We start from the raw sequence: 20,634 nt of genomic DNA, 5'->3' as shown, positions 1-20,634 counted from the left end.
GCCTTGATCTGCTCCAGAAAGGCCAAATTTATACTTGTGGTCCAGCTGAATTATTGAAAGCACCTCTCATTAATTTATCTCATCAGTGTTCACCTTTATCAAACCTTAGTAGAGCCTGGAACTCAGATTTCAAAAATGTTTTACCTCTAGCATCCTTTACTGCACAATTCCTTTCAAGAACAAGTCTACCTATAGCTCTTCTATTTGTCCTTAGTAATTACATAGGTTTTTACTTCAGTATAAATTCTAAATCTCCAATCAAATTGTGTAGTCACTCTTGCCTTAGTTACTGCCTAATGATGTGGAGCTAAAGATAGCCATTTCAATCATTTCCCTACATCACCACCCTGGACTTCATTAATCTTCAGCCCCAGATCGTTCCTACTGGTTAAATACACCATGCCTACCACCGCACTGTGTCATACATAAACACTCTACTCCACTCTCCAAAACTAGCCCCTTCCTTACAGCACAAAAGGACACAATTTGGGTTTAGTCAGATACCAGGTATCAATTCAGGGTAGCCTTTTAATGACAGGTGACCTAAATCAAATATATGTTACTTATTCTTTCTTTGACTGTAAAAGACAGAAGCATAACCATGTAACACTGGTATTTAGACATGACAGAAACAAAGTGACAGTCCTACAAAAATTCCCATACTCCATCAATTCTAAGGCTCCTATTTTAATACTTTTAGAGTAGAGATGTGTTTTACAAGATCACAGTAAGTGGCAGCAGAGGCAAAGACAAAAAACTTGTAGCATATCTTTATACAAATTTTACTATGAAAACCCTGCGCTGCTAAGCATAGCATTTATCTGTAATCCTGAGGCAGGAGGATCATGAGTTCAAGGTCATTTTCTACTTTGGCAAGACTCTTCCTAAAAAATCCAAAAAAAAAAAAAAAGAGTTCTGTTAGAATTCACAAGGCTAGAATTTAATTGGTAAGGAGTTCAAAGTCTTAGAACCCCATGATCTTTGCACCTATTCCACAGCACCACTAATGAGAAAAGTCCAGCAGAATGGCTTACTGTTACAGTGTCAGATATGTGACTTCACCCATGAAACAGTAAAGTTCTATTTTTAAACTGTAATATATGCTCTGGACTAGTGACAAACTGCTACTTCTCTACTGAAGGGTAGAAATCAGAGTGCTCCTTTCACTATTATACCTAAGACTGTAGTCAATTGTTTTGCTTCCACCTTAACATTTGGTAAGCTAATTTATGGTTTTGGTTACCATAGAATACAGCACACTCTGAAATTGAGACTGTCACCCAAACACTTTGAGCTGTTCAAGCAAATGAAGCAGCTGAAGAGAATTTCACAGTAAGGATTCAGCTGAATGATCCCTAGTACTATAAGAAAGCCAGGTGGCCCTGAAAAACAAGCAAGAGATTATGTCTTTGGAAATCAGATGGTGTAGAAATATTTCAAAAATCTTAAGTGGTCAAGTGAGGTATTTTGTTTTTAATTCTAATACATGTATAAAGTAAAAAAAATAGTGCACTCGGTCAATACACTACCGCATTGGAAAATGGTCAATTTCCTGTAACATTTCTGGCTCCTCTCAATTTGTACAATTATCCTGTTGCAAGCTATCAGCTAATGTATAACACACAATACTAAAAGGGCTGGAGAGATGACTCAGTGGCGAAGAGCACTGGCTGCTCTTCCAGAGAACCTGGGATCGACTCCCTGCAAACACACAAGGGTTCACAACTATCTATAACTCCAGTTCCAGGGCACTTAATGCCTTCTGCAGGCACTAGGCACAGACATGATGTACAGACATGCATGCAGACAAAACTCCTATTTACATTAAAGAAATAAGGGGGGGGAGCTCTTATGTGATGCCAGGTGTGGTGGTGTGTGCTTTTGATCCCAGCACTCAAGATGCAAAAGCAATGATCTCAGAGTAAGAGGGCAGCAAGTTCCAGGGTCTACTGCTTTAAAAAAAAAAAAAAAAAAAAGTGCGGGGGGGGGGTGAGGGATGAGACCTGGGAAGATGGCTCAGTTGATAAAATACAAGCATGACAACCTAAGTTTAGATTACCAGTGCTCATGTAAAAGTTGGGTGTGGTGGCACACAACTATAATCCAAGGAAGGAAAGGTGGGAGAACTGGTAAAGACAAGAATATCTCAAGGGCTTGCCATTCCAGGAAAAAAAAAAAAAAAAAGATGAGCCCCAAGTTCAGTGTAAGACCCTGTGTCAACTAACAAAGTGGAGATGGAAGATACTAAACAGTGATATCTGGCCTCCACTCTAATGTGCATCCAGGCATTTAAAGTAGAAAATGAATGAAAACAACAAACATTAACAAGGGTAATTTGAACAGAGAAATGGAATAGATATTAAACTGTCAAACAACATTAAGCAAGTGGGGGGGATAAGGAAGAAACATTTGAAGAGACAGCAATTAAATGTTTCTCACAGCATCAAAGGCAGAAGCAGGGGGATCTCTGAGTTCAAAGACAGCCTGGTCTACACAACAAGTTCTAGGAGTCAGGACTACAGAGAGAAATCCTATTCAAAACACACACATAGCCCTGAGCGCGGAGGACACCCCCAGAGTCGGTGCTCAGCCCCCGCGGTGCCGTCTAGGAGGGAGTAGTGGGCTGGAAACGAGTCTCAGGGCCATCGCTAGTGATGGATCCTGGTGATGCAGCCCAACAGGAAGCAAAACAAAGGGAAGCAGAAATGAGAAACAGTATCTTAGCCCAAGTTCTGGATCAGTCAGCCCGGGCCAGGTTAAGTAACTTAGCACTTGTAAAGCCTGAGAAAACTAAAGCAGTAGAGAACTACCTTATACAGATGGCTCGGTATGGACAACTAAGCGGGAAGGTGTCAGAACAAGGTTTAATAGAAATACTTGAGAAAGTCAGCCAACAGACAGAAAAGAAAACAACAGTTAAATTCAACAGAAGAAAAGTAATGGACTCCGATGAAGATGATGATTACTGAGAGGAAATGTTTAGACTTACAGAGCAGCGTCTAGGGCAGTTACAACCTTTTAAATGTTTACTTTGTTTATTGTCTATATAAGCCTTTTGAAAAATAAACTTGTTACTCAAACTAAAAAAAAAAAACACACACATACACATGTGCACACACTCACATAGCCAATAATAACAAAAGATAAACTATAGATACAATAACTGAGCATCCCAAGCAAACTAAATGCAAAGAAAAAAAATATTAAAAACTACTACAAAACAAAGGTCTCTTCTCCTGATCTTGTCTTTCTTTTTGCTGCATGTAGCCCACCCTAGCCTCAAAGCCAAGCTTCTCCAGTTTCTGTTTCCTGAATGCTAGAATTACCAACATGTCCTATCATACTTGGCTGTAACTGCTCTCACTCAAGTAATATGCTGCCCCAAATATTCTGCTAAATAACAACATTAAGTATTACCAGTTTGCTAATGAACAGAAAAGTAATAAAGTCATATAAAGATTTCATTTTTGAAGACTCAGAAGTCCAACTGGGATCGCATCTACTATACAAATAATAATAATTGGGTTGGAGAGATAGCTCAGTGGTTAAGAGCACTGGCGGCTCTTCCAGAGGTCCTGAGTTCAATTCCCAGCAACTACATGGTGGCTTACAGCCATCTATAATGAGATCTGATGCCCTCTTCTGGCCTGCAGGCACACATGAAAGGAATGTTATATACATAATAAATAAATAAATCTTAAAAAAAAAAAGAATGATTACTTCTGGAATGCAATAAACCAGTGAAAAACAGGCAAGTCTTTATTTGACGCCCACTTTAAAAAAAGGGAAACTAAAAATGACACATCCCAACACTCTAGTCATATATCACTAGGCTAAGGCAGAAGGCTTGTGCTCAAAAGTTAAAGCCAGCTTGTGCTACAATATCAGACCCTATGTCAAATCTCTTTAGCAAAATGTGTAGAAACTGCCACTTCAACTTCTCCTTTAAGTGCTAATGTGCTGTACTTGTAGCCTGAGAAGTAACAGGATAGCATGAAAAACAATTGGAGACCCAGTTTCTGCCTTCACAAATAAATAACTTGAAGACTACTTTCATTTAATACCATTTTTTAAAATCACTAGTAAAATTGTACTTGATAATTATGAGTTCTGGGCCATCCTGTGCTATGTAACCATTACAATAATAACAATAATACCACCTTTTAAATAGTATGTCTGAGAAAAGCAAAATGACACTTAACAAAGAGATACAAAATTATATCTAAAAAGTGTATTTCTAGAGTTATAAAGTTTATTTCTAGAGTTCTCAATCATTTCTTTGTATCAAGATCACCGCTGGGCAGTGGTGGTGCACATCTTTAATCCCAGCCCTCAGGGAAGCAGAGGCAGGTGGATCTCACTGAGTTCAAGACCAGCTTGGTCTGCAGAGTGAGTTCCAGGACAGCTAGAACCACACAGAGAAACCCTATCTCGGAAAAAACAAAACTCAACTCGGGGCTTATTTTATATTAAGGGGTTGGAGAGATGGTTTCACCTCTTCCAGAGAACCCAGGTTCTATTCCAAGCAACCACTGGACAGCTAACAACTGTCTGTAACCCAGTCACTGGGGATAAAACATCCTCTTCTGACCCTATACAGGCACTGCATGAACATGATACAAATACACATATGCAGAAAATACACTGTTACACATAAATTAAAACAGAACAAAGGAGGGCTGAAAAGATGGTTCATGGCTAAAACCATGTATTAATCCGGTAGAGACCCCAAGCTCAGTGGCCAAAATGCATGATGCTCACAACCACCTGTAACTCCAGCTCCAGGGGGATACAACACTTCTGGCCTCTGAAGGCACCTCTACACATATGAAGGCACATGCACTCATGTGCACTTCATGGACGATCAATGACACACCTGCACACAATACCAGGTGCCATTTAAGAACTCAAAAACTTAACAACCAATCTACTTTACAGCATGCTGTTCATCAAGAGTATTTAAAATCCTTTGGGAGAGGGGTTAGAGAGGTGTCTCATCAGTTACAAACACTTCCTGACCTGGGTTTGGTTTCCAGAAACTATATGGCCACTCAAACCATCAGTAACTCCAGTTCCACACTCTAGCTTCTGTATGTACCAGGCAAACATATGGTACACATATTTATGTCATGCACATAAATAAAAATTTTAAATCTTTTAAAAATAAAATTTTAAAGCCGGGCGGTGGTGGCGCACGCCTTTAATCCCAGCATTCGAGAGGCAGAGGCAGGCGGATCTCTGTGAGTTCGAGGCCAGCCTGGTCTAGAAGAGCTAGTTCCAGGACAGGAACCAAAAGCTACGGAGAAACCCTGTCTCAAAAATCCAATAAATAAATAAATTAAATTAAATTAAATTTTACTAGGCTCACAACCAAAAATGTAAGACTTCAGTCACCAGCACCCACGGCTGTCTCTCGGCAACCAAAAAAAAAAAAAAATGAATCTTTTAAAAATAAAAATCCGCTAATATCCATTTAAAATGAGTAAATTGGCACTTAAATGTTCACTTTGGCCACATAAGCTAAACCTACAAAGTATTACAAGGCAAATTTAGGGCTGGAAAAATGATTCAGTAGTAGGTAAAGGTAATTTCTCTCAGGACTAACCATGTGAGTACGAAGTCCTGGACTTGTATTAGGTAAAATAGACAACCGACTCCTTCAAGGTGTCTTCTGACTTCACATGTGCACACACAAACAAGTACAATAAATAAATGTAATTTGTAGAACCGGGTGATAAACCCCACTTAGAGTCAAAAATAATATAAACAATATGTAAGTATAGAGTGTGCAGGTTTTAGTATGTTGAGAAATAAAGTGGAGACAGTAGGAGGTGGTGGTATACATGCCTTACATGCCTTTAATCCCAGCACTTGGGAGGCTAAAACAGGTGGATGTGAGTTCGAGGTCAGGCTGATCTACAGACTGAGTTCCAGACAGAAACAACTGAGAGATAACTCAGAAGAGCACTTGCTGCCTTGCTGTTCTTCCAGGATAAAAGTTTGGTTCCCAGTACCCTTATTATCAGGCAACTCCTAACAACCTATAACTCCAGCTCCAGAGAATCCAAATTTCTCTTTTAGCCTCTATGGGCACTCACATATATGTGCATATGCTCAAATACACATACACACACACACACACACACACACACACACACACACCCCAAACTGAAGCTAGCATGGCAGTCTACACCTTTAACAGCAGAAATTGGAAGACTGAGGACTGGAAGGGTGTCACTAACCAGGCAATCTTGATATTTGGTGATCTCCATATTCAGTGAAAAAATTATGTCTCAAAGGAAAGGAGAAAAAGAGAGAAGGAGGGAGGGAAAGGGACAGAGGCAGAGAGAGAGGAAGAGAGGGAGGGAAGGAGGGAGGGAGGGAAGAAAGGAGGGGTGATAGAGGAAGACACCCAACAGTAACTGACTCCGGGCCTCCATATGCAGATATACATATATGGACATCCAGGTACACACATATACAAGTATAAAGATACAGAATACAAATACCACCATACAACACTCACAGCCACAGGTTTCTATGGCTATGGTAAACGCCATGACTAAAGGCATCTTGGGGATAAAAAGGTTTATTTCATCTTAGAGTTTACAGTCTATCATCAAGGAAACTCAGGGCAAGAACAAGGTGGGAGCCTGGAGGCAGAAACTGAAGCAGAGATCACAAAGGAGCTTGCTCAGCCTGCTTTCTTATACTAACCGGGACTACGTGTCCAGAAGTGAAATCACCCACTAGCGGGCTGGGCCCTCCCATATCAATCATCAAGAAAATACAGACTTGCCTACTGGCAATCTGATGGATGCATTTTCCAAAGTTAGGTTCCCCTTTCCAGATAACTCTAGTCTGTGCAGATAAAAACAAACAGCACCAAAAAAAAGTCGATGTGAACATATACACAAAAAACGAGTGAACAACAGCAGTAATGCATGTGATTCTAGCACTTAGAAGGTGGAGACAGGAGGATCAGAGCAGCAGTTCAGGTTCATCCTAGGATGGTTAGTTGGAGGCCAGCCTCAGCAGCATGATTCTGTCTCAAAATTTAAAAATTTAAAAAGGACAGGAAGGTGAGCATGACAGGTTTTAACTGTAATCCTAGCATTGAGGCAGAAACATAAGAAAGCTCATGACTAGTCTAAGGCTGCATAATCAGACTGTCTCCAATCATTAAATTTAAAAATCAAATAAAATGCTAGTAAAAGTTGGCTCTGTGGTTACATTCCTTTGCCTGAGTTCAATCTCTAGAACCAACACAGTATTACAAAAGAAGAAACTCCCATAAGATGTCTTCTGACCTCCACATATATGTACGCACACACCCTCCCAAACACTAAATAAATTTAAAAAGTTATTTTAAAGGAGTAAACATAAATGAGGCTAAGAAAAATTAAATAAGGCAAAAATAGAAATATGTCAAACTCTACTACAGAGCTACAGTACTGAAAACAGCCTGGTACTGGCAGGAGGACCAATGGAGCCAAATAGAAGACCCAGATATCAATACACACATCTTTGAACACCTGATCTTTGATAAAGAAGCAAAAAATGTCAAATAGAAAAAAGAAAGCATATTTAACAAGTAGTACTGGCATAACTGGATATCAACATGTAGAAACATGAAAATAGACCCATATCTATCACCATGCACAAAACTCAAGTCCAAATGGATCAAAGACCTCAACATAAAGCCAGCCACACTGAGCCTTCCCTTCTAGAAGAGAAAGTGGGAAGTACACTTGAACACATTGGCAGAGGAGACCACTTCCTAAATAGAACCCCAGCAGCACAGACACTGAGAGAAGCAATTAATAAATGGGACCTCCTGAAACTGAAAAGCTTCTGTAAAGCTAAGGACATGGTCAACAAGACAAAATGACAGCCTACAGAATGAGAAAAGATCTTCAATAACCCCACATCAGACAGAGGTCTGATTTCCAAAATAGAACTCAAAAAGAACTCAAGAAATTGGACACCAAAAAATCACATAATCCAATAAAAAAAAAAAATGGAGTACAGACCTAAACAGAGAACTCTCAACAGAGGAATCTAAAATGGCTGAAAGACACTTAAGGAAATGTTCAACATCCTTAGTCACCAGAGAAATGCAAATCAAAACAACTCTGAGATTCCATCTTACACCTGTAAGAATGGCCAAGATCAAAGACACTGATGGCAACTTATGCTGGAGATGTTGTGGGGGAAAGGGAACACGTCTGAATTGCTGGTGGGAATGCAAGCTGGTATAACTCCTTGGGTGTCAGTGTGGCGATTTCTCAGAAAATTAGGAAACAACCTTCCTCAAGATCCAATAATACCACTTTTGGGTATATATCCAAAGGATGCTCAATCGTGCCCCAAGGACATGTGTTCAACCATGTTCATAGCAGCTTTGTTTGTCATAGCCAGAATCTGGACACAACCTAAATGCCCTTCTACTGAAGAATGGATAAGAAAAATGTGGTACATTTACACAATGGAGTACTACACAGCAGAAAAAATAATGACAGCTTGAATTTTGCAGGAAAATGGATGGAGCTAGAAAACATTATTGTGAGTGAGGTAACCCAGACACAGAAAGACAATTATCACACGTACTCACTCATAGGTGGTTTTTAAACACAAAGCAAAGAAAGCCAGCCTACAAACCACAATCCCAGAGAACTTAGACAACAATATGGACACTAAGAGAGACTTACAGCCGGGCAGTGGTGGCGCACGCCTTTAATCCCAGCACTTGGGAGGCAGAGGCAGGCGGATCTCTGTGAGTTCGAGGCCAGCCTGGTCTACAAAGGGAGTTCCAGGACAGGCTCCAAAGCTACAGAGAAACCCTGCCTCGAAAAACCAAAAAAAAAAAAAAAAAGAGAGACATACATAGATCTAATCTACATGGGAAGTAGAAGGTAGAAAAAGACAAGATCTCCTGAGTAAATTGGGAGCATGGGGACCTTGGGGGAGGGTTGAAATGGGGACGGGAGAGGCAGGGAGGGGAGCAGAGAAAAATGTAGAGCTCAATAAATATCAATTTAAAAAAAGCAAAAAAAAAATAGGGATATGAACTTGAGTGATAATGATGTGATAATTTGGACACAAAGGTATCACAGTAGGGTAGAGTGGTACTCTGTCCCTTCCAGTTAACTTTTCTGTCAACCTAAAATTACTCTAAAAACAATAGTCCATTAAAAAAGTAAACCATAAGATAGTAATAGTAGGACATGGAACAAAAACATTAAGAATTACAATTAAAGAAGCAATGAAAACTGAATAGACAAAATTACCATTTTGGTAAAGAATTATTTTACATGAATCTAAAAGCAACTTCATTTTATTACTGCCTAGTTTTACCACATTCTTTAAAGATATTTATGAGTGTTCTTCAAGAAGATATATATTCTAAATAACTGGACACACACACATCAGAAAGCAGTTAAAAGTTTCAATTTCAAGTTAACTAAGAAACACTGTACTTCACATGTTCTCTAATGGGGAAAACAAAACTGCAGGGCCAGCAAGATGTCTCAGTGAGTAAAGGTGCTTGCTTGCCATGAACACCCACAACTTATGTTCGATCCCAGGAAATCACATAAAGATCAAAGAGAACCAACTCCACAAAGTTGTCTCTGACACATGCCATAGCACCTATGTGCCCATGCACATACACAGTAATAATAAAGCAAAATGAACTGCAAGGAAATCTTGTAGGCAGGAAGTATTTGAGTCAGAATGAGCCTGAGATCCTGGGCACAATCCCTAGCTCTTCAACTTTTAATCAAAGAAAGAAACCTTATGATTGATACTGATTAAAAAAAAAGATGTGAATTTACTTTTGTGCGTACAGTAGGGTAGTATGAAAATGTTATAGAAACCAGGCCTACTTTATAAAAAGAAAAAATCTAAATATGAAAAGGAGGAAAGCCTAGGAAGAATTATGTGATGAGTTTCAACCGGGGGTATCCAAACAGGCATTTGACTTACTGATTAAATAAACTTAAATTCATTTCCTAGCTCTGTATATTGAGAACTTAAAGGATTATATCCTACAGGCAAATACAAACCCTAGATTTTGATTTATTAATGCCACCTTCTATTAAAACTGAAAATAGGGCCACCGGAATAAAAGAGCTTCCCAAATCTGGGCCAGGAAGCACACGATAAATAACACCTTAGACAAGAAGTGAAGGGCTCACTTCTTAAAAGACAATCGCATGGGTGTAGGTGATGCGTTATTTTCTGAGCACCTGGCAAGATGTTGAAAATGGAGCAGAAGTAGAGCTTCTTCAATTTCACCTACTATGCTGGACATGTCCTGTGAGCAGTTGGTATAATTTACAGCACCTGCCAGAGGTGACCCCTAAACCAAGGCCTGCAGTGGATGCTGCACTCACTGTATTCAGCAGCTTGAACAAGGCCAAGGAGGTACCACCCACGAAGAAGCCAAAAATGGTGAAGATCTACCTTTGTGACAAGATCATCCTGCTGGAGGTATATACGCTAGGAAGCATAGTGGGCTTGTATGACAAGATCTTCAACCATTTCCACTACCTACATCAGCTCATAAAGCATAGTTGGACTACATCAGTGCAACCTGGTAGTCCCACTTCAGTCTCCTGAAGGAGCTGTGATCAATACAGACTTGTGCCCAGTCAAAGGGAGGTAAAAGAGAATGCAAAAAAGACAGTAGGGAGCGCGAGCTGAGAAATAATGCAGCTCAACAGTAGTGGAGCTCTTGCCTTGATTTAATTCTCAGTTTGGAAAGGGGAGATTCTTTAGCTGGACAAAGTGATTCAAGAAATCTCAGAGGCAGGAGAATTAATACAAGTTCCATGCCAGTCTAGTCTACACAGTAAGACACTATCTCAAAAAGAAAAAGACATTAATATTAAAAAGGATACCAGAGCTAAATTTGGACAGCCTGAACCTCAACTCAAAAAATACAGTGTGACATCTTTTTCTAAACATGGCTAATTGTGATAGCTTTGGACAACTTGACACAAACAGAGCCTCCATCAGACTGGCCTGTAGGCATGTCTGTGAGGCATTTTCTTTTCTTTGCTTTTGCTTTTTGTGTTTTTTGAGAGAGGGTCTTACTGTGTAGTTTTGGCTGGCCTGGAAAATGCTAATTCAGACAGGGCTGGCCATGAACTCAGAGATTTGCTTGTCTCTGCCACACTGAGGGTATTTTCTTGGTTAATGACTGATTTAGAAGGGCCCAGTCTACTGGGGGCACTGCCATTCCTGGACGGATAGTCCTGGGTTATATATGAGAGCTGAGCAAGCCATAGAGAGCAACTGAGTAAGCAGAACTCTTCTTTGGTCTCTACTTCAGTTACTTCCTTGGCTTCCCTAGATGAGCTGTAACCTCTAACCAAAATAAATACCTTCCTCTCCTAAGTTGCTTTGGGTCAGTCATTTAACCCAGCAATAGAAAAGCAAATAAAACAGTTAAAAAACAAGGTAGTCTAATAAATTATTTTCTAAAGCACTACTTACTAATTGCAAAGGGAAAAAATTTGCTTCACACCAGGCAGTGGTGGCACACACCTTTAAAACCAGCACTCAGGAGGCAGAGGCAGGCAGATCTCTGTGAGTCCGAAGCCAGCCTGGTCTATCCTGGTCTATAGAGCGAGTTCCAGGACAGACTCCAAAGCTACACAGAGGAAACCCTGTCTCAAAAAGCAAAAAAAAAAAAAAAAGACCAAATATTATACCTAGAAGGACGAGTGACATGTTTCCCAATATAATGTAAAAAAGACTATTCTATTCAACTCTCCCTAAATAGTATACTTGCCATAAAATAAGAGAATCAGAATAGTAAGAGAACCTTAAGACATACTAGATGAATGCATTAAAAAGGTTATGCTGGGCTGGACTTGCTTCTCTTCCAGAGGACTGGTGTTCAGTCTCAACACCATCATGGCAATCCACAATCATCTGTAACTCCAATTCTAGGAAATACAATGCCCTCTTTTGACCAAGAGGCCGCAAAACACACACATGGTACAAAGACATACATGCAAGCAAAATATTCATACACATAAAATAAATATATCTAAAAATAAAAAAGATTACATCAGGGTGGAGGCTGTAGCTCAGGAGGCCGTAATGAATACTAGCCAAGCATGAACAACTCCCTGAGTTCAAACCCCAGCACATGGAACAAGATTTAAAATAAATATGAGGGCTGGAGAGATGGCTCAGAGGTTAAGAGCACTGACTACTCTTCCTGAGGTCCTGAGTTCAATTCCCAGCAACCACATGGTGGCTCACAGCCATCTGTAGTAAGATCTGGTACCGTCTTCGGGCCTGCAGACATACAGACAGACAGAACACTGTATACATAATAAATAAATAAATCTTTTTTAAAAAAATTAAATAAATAAATATGAAAGAATAAAAGGCCAGAATCAAAAGAGGATATGGAGAAATGACTAAAATTAGAAGAAATTATAAATATTTATAATCCTATATTAGATTAAGGTAGAGGGGGAAAGTGAACTTTTAACATCTTAAATTCCCCCCAAAACAACATATTTCTAGTACTCTTACTACAAAATGGAAGACAGGAAAATTATTTAAAACTTGCAGGACAGCTACTTCAGAGTACTCAAGATGGCAGAAAGAGACCTTGCTGCAACAAGGTGAAAGGGAATAACTGACTCCCAAGAATAGTCTGACATCTGCAAGTGAGCACAGCATAGAATTTTCTTAAAAATTTAAATTAAGAGTAGGAGGGACTAAAATCCCCCTACATGAAAAGTACTTAATCATTTAACAAATATTTGTTATGTATATGTACCAGGTATTAAGATGGAAGAATACGCTGTGAGAATCAATAAGTGAACAAATGTGATCTAGTGCACAGAAGACAAATCAAAGAAACAAATGTCCAGTACTAATAAAACTTCAGGGCCGGGTGGTGGTGGTGCACGCCTTTAATCCCAGCACTCGGGAGGCAGAGGCAGGCGGATCTCTGTGAGTTCGAGGCCAGCCTGGTCTACAAGAGCTAGTTCCAGGACAGGCTCCAAAACCACAGAGAAACCCTGTCTCGAAAAACCAAAAAAAAAAAAAAAAAAAAACAAACTTCAGGGATATGTCCTGAAGGAGTCGGCACATGCCTGTAGTCTCAACACTCAGGAGGCAGAAGCAGGCAGATCTCTGAGTTCGAAGCCAGCCTGGTCTACAGAACTAGTTCCAGGATAGCTAGGGATGTTACACAGACAAACACTAACTGGAAAAAGCAGGAAAACCAAAACAACAACCCTCCTTCCAAAACAAAAAAACTACCCATTAAGAAATCTAAGACACAAGACACTTCCCTTAGTAAAAACTGATACCTATAGCAAAAGATGTTCTGGGCTATACAATGTGAACAATCTATTAAAGCAGAAATGAACCTAGTATATTCAAGGGGAACAAAAGGAAACCAAGTGTAATGAAATCTAACAAAATAGAGTAGTTCCTGAGAAACACCAAACTGAAATTTTACTATGCCCAGGCATTATGGTGCGCAATTTCAATTTCAGCACTTCAGAGGCAGCCAGGACTATGTAGAAAAACCATGTCTCAAAAAATAAAAAATATATATATTTTTTACTATGCAAACCTGAGGATGTCCTGAGTAGACTAAAGAAACCTAGCAAAGAGGTGTGCCTGCTTTAGAATACCTGGGAAGGTAGAAGCAGAATGAGAAGTTCAAGGTCATCCTTAGCTAGGGATCAGATAAGTCAGCCAGCAAGCCCACCCTCTTCCTCTCTCTATCACAACTCTTGGGCTGGTGAGATGGCTCAGAGAGCAAAGGCGATTGCCAAATTTGACAACCTAAGTTTGATCCCTGGAACACTTAAAAGCAGATGGAGAGAAACAACTATTAAAAATTGTCCTACCTCTCCACACATATGCTGTGGACATTTAAACTGAAATATTTAATTTTAAACACTCACTGGAACTCCCTCCCGGTACTATACGTTGTTTCTCCGCTCTATTAATTTCTTTCACGTCTTCATATCCTTTACTAATATTTTCTAAATACACACGCCTCTACCCTGGTAAGAGGTATTTTTGTCCGAGGCTGGTTCCCGACACTTTTTAAAACATCACAAATTTTTAGCCGTATCTACTAAAGACGCCTTAGATGCAAGTTACATCAGAACCAAAACAAATACAATGCCACTGCCCTGAATCTGCCACTAACCAGCTACTGAGTCATTTAGATACAACAGACATAACTTTTGTCATCTGCTAAGAGTGGGTTCCAGAATTTTTTAGGATCCTTCTAACTGTAAAATTATGGAGCCAGTAATAAATAAAAGTGCTTAGCAATAAGATGCAACCAAGCCAAACAATCTCAGTTCAATCCCTGGGGCCCAAGGGGTAGAAAAAGAGAACTACTTTCAGTTGTTCTCTGACTTCACATGCACACCAAGGCACAGTACACCTATATACAGAAACACACTTTTTTCTTAAAGTATGGAGCCAAGCTCATGTAGTGGTACATTTTTGTGACCCCTAGGATATAAGAGGATCAGAATTCTGGGAGTAGTTTGGGCATGAAGAGATCATCTCTCGCTGAGGCTATGGGTCAGTTGGTAGGGTGCCAGTTTAGCATGCATGAAGCACTAGACTCAATCCTCAAGCGTGGTGGTATATACCTGTAATCACAGCATTTCAGATGTGGAGTGAGGAGGATCTTAAATACAAGGCCAGCCTGGTCTCCTGGGCTATGTGATTTTCTCTTTATTAAACAGCAACAGCAACAACAAAAACTGATGCACATCTTCAATTCCCAGCAATTGGGAAGCAGAGGCAGGCAGATCTCTGTGAAATCAAGGCCAGCTGGTCTACAAAAGCTAGTTCCAGGACAGCCAGGGCTACAGAGAAACCCTGTCTCAAAAAACCAAAAAGAAAGTAAAATTTATAAAAATGTGTATCAACTAACTTGCAAAAGAATTCATAATAAATGAATAGCTAACCCAGTGTTGTCCTTGACCTTTTGCAGTCAAGAATGCTTCTAATATTTATCTTTAAATGGAAAAGTATGTCATAACTTCCTGTTTTTAAATTTTCATTGCACTTTACTGTGTGTGTGTATGAAAGAAAGAGAGAGAGAGAGAGAGAGAGAGAGAGAGAAGAAAAAGAGAGAGAATATACATGGCTTGCAGGTGAAGGTCTAAGGACTTGTGGGAATCCATTCTCCTTCCACAATAAAGGATCCAAGTTGGATCCAAATTTTCTTATTAAAAAAAAAGACTGCTCACCCCTAAGAATTCAAGGTTTTAATATTCTTTTATCTAATTTTATTTATTTTTTGGAGACAGGGTGTCAGTGTGTACTCCTAGCTGGCCTAGAATTCGCTATGTAGACTAGGCTGGCCTGGCAATGACAGAGATCCACCTGCTCTCCTTGAGTGTTGGGATTAAATGTGAACACGACCATGCCTCGCTATTTCAATTTTTGTTTTGTTTTTTGAAGACTAGGTTTCTCTGTGAAGTCCTTGCTGTCCTGGAACTCACTCTGTCCTCAACTTCAGAGATCTACCTGCTTCTGCCTCCCGAATTGCAGGGATATAAGGCATGATCAGGGGACATTTTTCAATATTCTTAATTTAAACACTTAATCAAAACTAGATGATTTCTAGGTTTGTGGCACATATCTGTTATCCCAGCACACTCATATCAGGAGGCCAAGGAAGGATCTGTGACTCTAAGATTAGCCTGAGCTAAACAGTAAGACACTGTCTCATTCCAAGCAGTAATAGCACATATCTTTAATCCCAGCACTTGGGAGGCAGAGGCAGGTGGATTTCTGAGTTTGAGGCCAGCCCGGTGTACAATGTAAGTTCTAGGTCAGCCAGGGCTTTTACACAGAGAAACCCTGTATCAAAAAACAAACAAAAAAGAGCCTGTCTCAAAACTGGTCAAAAACCTGGGTTGAGTCGCTGATCTTATTGGAACACATCTTTAACCCCAGCATCCCTGGCAGAGGAAGCCACCCTGGTCTACATAATGAGTTCTGTGACAGCCAGGGACAAATAGAGAGACCCTGTCTCAAAAACACTAAAAAACAAACTGGGGTAGGGAATAAAATACAACAGGACAAAACACACACATACAGGTATAATTCTAATTTTATCGAACAGCTTTATTTTTCTTAGTCATTCAGTCTTACCCGAAATACCCAATATAATCTTTTTTTTTTTTTTTTTTTTTTTGAGACAGGGTTTCTCCATAGCTTTTGGTTCCTGTCCTGGAACTAGCTCTTCTAGACCAGGCTGGCCTCGAACTCACAGAGATCCGCCTGCCTCTGCCTCCCAAGTGCTGGGATTAAAGGCATGCGCCACTACTGCCCAATATAATCTTATGAAGCATTAACAAACTCTCAGTACAAGTACCAAGATTCACTTTGGAGAGCTAAGGAGAAACAAAGTGACCAGTGCTTTTCTTCCAAGTGTAAGGATCTAAGTTTGTGCTCTGATCCCCAGGACAGCATAAAAAGCTCCACGTGGACACAACAATTGCAATCTTAGCAGGAGGATTCTCCAGACCCACTGGATAGCCAATCTAGCTTAATTGGTGAACTCCAGAACAATCAGAAACCTTGTCTCAAAGGAGGTGGACTTCACAGGTGTTCTCTCAAAGGCCAGAGGACAGAAGGTAATAAATAATACCCAAGACTGTCCACAGGCCTCCACAAACTTACACAAAAGTGCCTATGTACCTACACATAAACACATAAGTACGCACACACACAAACACAGACATATAGGCATTCTCACACAAAAATTTTAGTTGAGCACAGTGACACTTCAAAGACAGAGAGAATCGAGAGAACTGAGGGAAATTTAAGATCAGCCTCATTTTCATAGCAAGTTTTAGGCCAAAACAAAAAGATTTACCTGCCTTAGGCTGGGGTGGTAGGTAGAGCAGGGCCTGGGTTTAATATGCACTGCCTACACATGCATCCTCCCCACCCCAGTAAAAGGGAATGGAAAGAAAACAGAAAAGACCTGTTTTAATTAAAGAAACTGATTCTTTCAAAATGGCAACAAATGGAAAGGAAACCACAGGAATATTTTAAACACACAAAACTTACTAGATATTATACTCAATTCTAAAATCAGGCCCTAAAAATACATTGAATAAAGTTGCACAAAGGGGCTAGACAGATGTCTCAGCAATCGAGAGCACGGGCTGCTCTTCCGGAGAACCCCAGTCCAATTCCCGGCACCCACACAGCAGCTCAAAATTGTCTGTAACTTCAGTTCCAGGAGATCCAAAACCCTCACACAGTCAGAAATGCAGGCAAAACACCAATGCACATAAAATAAAGTTGTACAAGGCAGAAAAGTTGTCAACCATGTTTCTTGTCTGGCCTTCCACCACGTCTGGCTGAACTTCGAAGCATCTTAGTACAACGGTTCTCAACCTTTGTAATGCTGGGACCCTTTAATACAGTTCCTCATGTTGTAGTGACACCAGCCACAAAATTATTTTTGTTGCTACTTCATAACTGAAATTTGCTACCAGTAAATGTAAATATCTGATATGCCACGTGTGAAAGGGTGGTTCGACTCCCAAAGGCGTCTCAACCCCTCATTTGAGAATCACTGTTTTAACAGGATGTGGTGTAATTCTAGCATTTGGAAAGTGAGGCAGGAAAGTGGTAAATTCAAGACCAGCAGGGCTACACAAGATCCTCTCTCCAACAGCTCATCTGACCCATTCTTTGTCTATTTCCACTGTCAATGCCCTACTTACAAAGTTTAAGATCTTTCACCTAAACTAGTTAGTTTCCTAGCAGAACCCATTGCCCCCGTCTCCCTATTCCAAACAAGCCCCAACTATGGCAACCAAAATGCCTACAATATTCCCTGGTGAATGTAAGTTGCCCTAAAGTGACAATCACTACCTGAAACTGACTCACTAACAAAAACTGCCCTCATTTGGTAAGGCTCCATCCACAATCTATGTCCACAGAAAAGAAAGCCCAACACCGACCAATGCAAAATTGAAGCATACGACACTGACATTAAGGATTATCACATTTACACCAAGGAAGATAAACCTCACAGAAATAGCGATAATACAGTCCTCAAATTTCCTGGGCGTCTGTACTTAAATCATTTTACTTTAAGTTCAAATTTAGCCACACTGTATACATAGTTAAGCTTCGAGCTATTCGAAAGTAGTGTGAAAATGGAGTGGGGGGTGTTGCTATATGGATGATGATGATGGCTCAGTGGTTAAGAGCACTGGCTGCTTTTCCAGAGGACCCAGGTTCAATTCCCAGCACCCACACAGCAGCTCACAACTGCTTGTAACTCTCCAATTCCAGGGATCCAACATCCTCACACAGACATGTATGCAGGCAAAACACCAATACACATAAGGCTATAAAAAAAAAAAGGTTGCCTATGCTCACATCAGTCTTATTTGGAGTTGATAAAAACAGTAACTTTCAGCGAGCAGTACTGACCGCTTTTAATACCAGCACTTGGGAAACAGAGGCAGGCGGACCATGTAAGGCCAGCCTAGTCTACAAAGTAAATTCCAGTACAGTCAAGGCTACAGAAAAACCCAAAAGGAACTTTCCGGGGCAAATCACTGCCTACACTTAAGGGTACAGACCACAATATTCAGTAAATGAAAAGGATCACAGGGAGATGAGAAGCAACCAAATCTGAGTTTTTATGCTTAATAAACAGGAACAGTAAACAATCACACTCCTTTTAAATGTCCTTTCACTTAGGTCCTTTCAGAACCTATCCAAGTTGGAATACTTTCCAGAGAGAAGACGATAAGCTATCTTTAAAAACTTCGTATTTCAAAACTCCAAAGGCCACGCCGCATAGTCCAGTGGAACCACGAGTCACCCAGCCATCCGGAGCGCAGATCATCGACCCAGAAGCTTACCTTCAGCCGTTTGATCATTTCGTCGGTGGTGATCTTGTCGGTGATTTCCTTTACTCCCGGGGGGTAAGCGATCTTTCCGTCCGCACTCACGACGCCACAGAGGGCAGCGGCAGGCTTCGGCTGCGAGAAGTCCATCCTGGGGGATAACTTTTCTTTCACAGTCCTCTACCGGCCTCTATCGGTCAGAAAACCAAAGTTCAGCGGGAAAGGGGCGACTTTGTAACCTCTTTTTCATTTCAAAAATCTCTAATCTGGGAAGAGTCCTTTCTTTCCCCGAGACCGGGGAACCCCTCACCACTCGCTCCACCTCTGGGACTCGGAACCCCGCTAGGCGTCCGCCGCCCCCACCCGCTCCAGCCCCAGAGCCACCGGACTCCCGGCTGCCGCGGCCGCGGGAGGTACCGAACAGCGCCCGGAGTTTCCTAGCCCTCTTTTCACAATGAAATGCACCCCCGGGCACCTAGGTCGGAAGTTTGGTGGCCTCGAGGAACCAGCGAGGACCCAAAGGCCCCAACTCGGCCCAGGAGAAGCGGCCGGGTCCCCGTCTGGCCGGTCCCCTCCGGGAAATGAGACGCGAGGCCTAGAGGGTTCAGCTTAGGCCGCAAAACTAGGTCCCCAAGAGGACCCACGCGCGACGCCGGCGCCCGGGAGCAGAACGCCCTGGCCGCGCCGAGCCCCGGGCCCCCGGCGTCCCCACCTCGCGGCCGCCCCTCCCCAGAGAGCCCGCCACCCCCGGCAGCCGCCCCCGGCCCGAGCCCCGCGCCAGGAAGCGGAGGACGCGGCTCCGCACTTCACATTTTGTTCCGTAACTTCAGCAACCGAGCCCGGCGGCGTCTGCCGCCCCTCGGCCGCCCGGCGCCACCCGGCACCGCCGAGGCCTGAGTGGCCGCTCCGGACGACCCCGCCGGGCCTCGGCGCGCGCCCTCCCCTGCGGTCTCCCCCTTCCGTCCCTCCCTCGCTGCCGCCGCCGAGGGCGCGAGCCTGGCCGCCGCTTTACCTCCTCCTCATGCGGGCGGACGGTGCAGCGAGCGCCAGGCCTCTGTCAGGTGGTTGTGCCGCCGCCGCCGCCCCTCGTCGGCCTGCACACAAAGCGGCTCCGCGGGTCCCGCCGCCGCCGCCCGCCCGCCCCGGAGCGGCGCTGGGGCTGGCGGTGCCGAGGAGCAGCCGCCGCGGGGGGAGACGCGGGCCGAGCGTGCGCCGGCCGGGGCGACACTGCCGCTCTCCGTCGGGCTGAGGAAGCGCAGCCTCGGCCGCGACTCCACCGAGAGCCCGCGCGCGGGTGCACGCCCGCGCGCCCCCCGCGCTCGCCCGCCCGCCGGCCCGCTCGCTCGCCCGCACCTCGCGCCCACCCGCACCCGCCGCCCTCTCGCCGCGGCGCGCTCCCGGCTGCCCGTGCCCCGCGGAGCGGGAGCCTCGCGCACACCCAGGGCCCGTCACGCGAGCGGCGCGAGAGCACGCGAGAGCAACGCGCGCCTCGCTCCCGCCCCTTCTTCCGCCGGCCGAACCCCCGCCTCCCTCGGGCCCGACGCGGACGCGCGCCGGGGTGGACAGCGCCGCCACCCGTTTGGCGCCAAGACCTGGCCGCGCGGGCGCCTCCGGGAGGCCGGCGGCCGAGCGGGCGCGCGGAGGAGGTGGAGCCCCGGTGGCGGGAAGCGGAGGTCGGGAGGGCTGACCTGGGACGCTCGCGGCCCGCTCGGAGTTCGGGGCTCTCGGA

The 20,634-nt window shown here is 42.9% G+C and overlaps 1 protein-coding gene across 1 annotated transcript in view; it reads right to left on the bottom strand.

The window, feature by feature from the left end:
* Pds5a (PDS5 cohesin associated factor A) overlaps positions 1 to 20,404 on the bottom strand; it is a 101,808-nt gene extending 81,404 nt beyond the window's left edge. Inside the window, exons 1-2 of the mRNA XM_041671205.1 lie at positions 19,918 to 20,404; positions 18,921 to 19,095 (exon numbers count right to left, since the gene is read on the bottom strand). Of these exons, the coding sequence (XP_041527139.1) occupies positions 18,921 to 19,055 (135 nt within the window). The 5' untranslated portion in view covers positions 19,056 to 19,095; positions 19,918 to 20,404. The remainder of the gene's footprint in view (positions 1 to 18,920; positions 19,096 to 19,917) is intronic.
* Between the last annotated feature and the right edge of the window lie 230 nt (positions 20,405 to 20,634).

Source organism: Microtus oregoni, unplaced genomic scaffold, assembly GCF_018167655.1.
Source record: "Microtus oregoni isolate MIOR12 unplaced genomic scaffold, Mior012 000021F_ref0000039, whole genome shotgun sequence".
Lineage (NCBI taxonomy): Eukaryota > Metazoa > Chordata > Mammalia > Rodentia > Cricetidae > Microtus > Microtus oregoni.
The sequence above is the reverse complement of the archived record's forward strand: the minus strand, read 5'-3'. Positions and strand labels throughout refer to the sequence as shown.